Here is a 2,949-nt window from a genome sequence, read left to right as displayed (position 1 = left end):
ATAGAGGAGATAAAACACCGCCTTGTGGGCAACCATAGGAAACTAGGCCATTTATTTTGGCCTCTCCAAACTCTGCTTTCAGGGCTCTATTACGGAGCATACCTTTAATCCACCTAACCAATGGATCTGGTATGCCACATCTCTTAGCCGCATTGCATATTTCTTGACTACAGGTGTTAGGGAAAGCACCCTCTATATCTAAAAAAGTGACTACCGCATAACCCCCTGAGTGTATCTCTTCCTATATTTTGAAAATTGCTGAATGAAGGGCTGTTTCTACAGAACAGCCTGCTCTATACGCGTGCTGTCCTGAATGTAAAGGTTGATTTATCAGACATTCCTGCCTGATAAAAGTATCGATCAGTTTCTCCAACCTCTTAAGGATGAAGGAGGTTAAACTGATCGGTCTGAAGTCTTTGGCTGCTGTATTACTAGCACGCCCAGCCTTCGGAATAAACACTACTCTGGTCATTTTCCATGCCTCAGGAGTGTAGCCTAGAGCTATACTTGTTCTCATGATTTTAACCAAAGGTATACGAACATACCGCAGTCCTTTTTGTAAGAGAATCGGGTATATGCCGTCTCCCCCTGGTGCCTTAAATGGCTTAAACAGACCTAAAGCCCAATCAATCTTTTCCGGAGTCATAATGTCGGATGCAAGTTTCCAGTGTTCTTGTCCAGGACGAGATTTTCGTGGATACACTCAGCTGTCACGGGCGAAACGTCCTTTAGGTAGCTTAATTGAAGATAGCTTAGCTGTAGCATCTCTGGCTAGAATTTTATGAAGTCTACATACTTCTGGTATCTTCTCAATACCTTCGCAAAAGCTCCTCCAGCCGGATGCTCGAGCCTTGTCTATCTCTTTTTTATAGGAATTACGAGCGTTCTGGTTCACTGCCCATGCCTGTTCATTCCTACTTTTCTTTGCTTTATGCAGCAACATTCTCACCTTACCCCTAAGTCTTTCCAACTTAGCATTCCACCAAGTAGTTTTCCTGCTAGTTTCAAATCTTTTTGGGTTACACTTTCTCTCAAAAGCGGAAATAATTGAATCCTGCAGAAAATTTGCTGCAAGTTCTAACTCCTCTTTTGTACCATAACTAGTAGGAAAGCATTCCATGGAGTCCCTAAGGTCTTCACAATATAAAGACCAATTGGTACTTCTAGGATTACGACCCACTTATATTCACGATCAGCTGACTCTATTCTGAACGTTATAAGTCTGTGGTCTGAAAGTGAGTCTTCATCCGACACTTTCCAATCCTGCACTTTCTCCCACATTGACCTCGAACAGATAGTAATATCCAAAACCTCCTTCCTGTTTTTAGTAACAAAGGTAAGCTTGTTTTCCTGATTAAGGAAATCTAGGTCTGAATCAACTAGAAAGTCGAGAAGTTTTACACTTCTATCATTGATGTCTGTACTACCTCAAATAACATGGTGTGAATTGGTATCACAACCCAAAATAAGAAAAAGTCCGTCCTGATGACAGTACTCCACCAGTCTTATTACCTCGTCTGGTGGTGAGAGTTCATTTTCTGATCCCGGAAAGTAACCAGAGGCAAGAATCACCTCTTTGTTACTTCCATTTTTAACTCGATATATGACTTTTATAACTGCCAGATCTCGACTAGTTAACTCTAAAAGAGGAAACGCATTTACTCCCTTATAGGCGATACACGCCCTGGGTGCCAATACCTGTGGTGAACTCATTAACTCCCCACTGTTATTCAAACGTCTAATCTTACCCTTGTAAACCCAAGGATTTTGAATAAAGGCAATGGCTGTTTGCTTCACTGTCAAGCTCTTGCCTAGAATCGCCGTTGCGCTTTTACAGTGATGCAAGTTAATCTGCAAACATTGAATTCCGGAGCCAAAGGTTTAAAACCTAATAAAAATTTCGGGCCTCAAAAAAACTACAAGAGCCTGTTTGTGAAATTGTTGGTGCTGTTACATCCCGAGCGAAAGGCGAGGTTGAATTTAATTTTAATTAATAAAATCAATTTTAAAAATTTGGAGGAATGGTAGGCTGATTAAGTCAAGTTGGTAAAGCTTGACCATTTATTTTTATGTGAGAAAGTTTGTTCGTATCGATCCTACGGGGGTCGTCTTTTAATTTATTTTACTATTAAATAATTGCCTTGACACTTATAGTTGTTAATTTAAATATGAATTTAGGTATATGAGAATCTCAGTGAAGAATTTTATTGATATAAATGTTGTATAATTTATTAATATAATGAATTAAATCAAAATGTTACAATAATGTTTTATGTTAAAAGATGTTGTTACAAGAATTGTGGATTTTAAAATTTAGTACTTACAATTACCTCTGTTCAGAGGGCAGAAACAAATATAAATTGACAAGTTGGCACTTGTCCTTGACGCTGTGAGTTTTTACAACTCCTGAAAAGGAACGGTTGAGACTTCCTCACAGTTTTTTAGTTCGTAAACTCCGAAATGCACACACGTCACGTTTGCAAAATCGTTAAATTGAGAATACACTTATACGACGATTAACAATAAAATTAAATAAATGACAAGCTTACAAATCTGGCGATGATGATTACTTGCTTTAATACCGAACAACGAGTAAACATATACTGTTCGAGATGCAAGAGTTACAGTAGTAATAATTTTAAAGTAACCGAAGGGTCAAACTCACGATGGTAATTTCACGTTATGAAACGAACTATAAAATGATTCCGGAGCAAATGACAAATGACAATGTATTTGTATGGGTTTTTATACTAGAAAATGATCCTCAGTGGGAGTAAATAAGTTCAAAGATCACCCCATCTCCAAGCATGACTCTTAGACCTTTCATAGAATTAAGACAATTCTCAGAACTTAGATGGACACCTGCATCCTGTATCGCATAGCGCAAGTATCGCTATTACATCGTCTACAAGCATCTTCCAATAGTAGCTCGAAAACTGTGCTTGCGCC

At 38.6% G+C, this 2,949-nt stretch overlaps 1 protein-coding gene across 1 annotated transcript; it reads right to left on the bottom strand.

Moving 5' to 3' along the window:
- Positions 1 to 241: 241 nt before the first annotated feature.
- On the bottom strand, positions 242 to 646 carry LOC127288673 (uncharacterized). The gene has a single exon (XM_051316278.1). It carries the CDS (start codon positions 644 to 646, stop codon positions 242 to 244), a length of 405 nt encoding a protein of 134 aa, XP_051172235.1.
- Positions 647 to 2,949: the final 2,303 nt, after the last annotated feature.

This window comes from Leptopilina boulardi, unplaced genomic scaffold, assembly GCF_019393585.1.
Source record: "Leptopilina boulardi isolate dan_hultmark-lab unplaced genomic scaffold, ZJU_Lbou_2.1 LbouV2_392, whole genome shotgun sequence".
Taxonomy (NCBI): domain Eukaryota; kingdom Metazoa; phylum Arthropoda; class Insecta; order Hymenoptera; family Figitidae; genus Leptopilina; species Leptopilina boulardi.
The sequence above is the reverse complement of the archived record's forward strand: the minus strand, read 5'-3'. Positions and strand labels throughout refer to the sequence as shown.

What these genes read in the sequence shown, in the direction of transcription:
- LOC127288673 (XM_051316278.1), bottom strand. Translation starts at nt 646, where the DNA reads ATGACTCCGGAAAAGATTGATTGGGCTTTAGGTCTGTTTAAGCCATTT.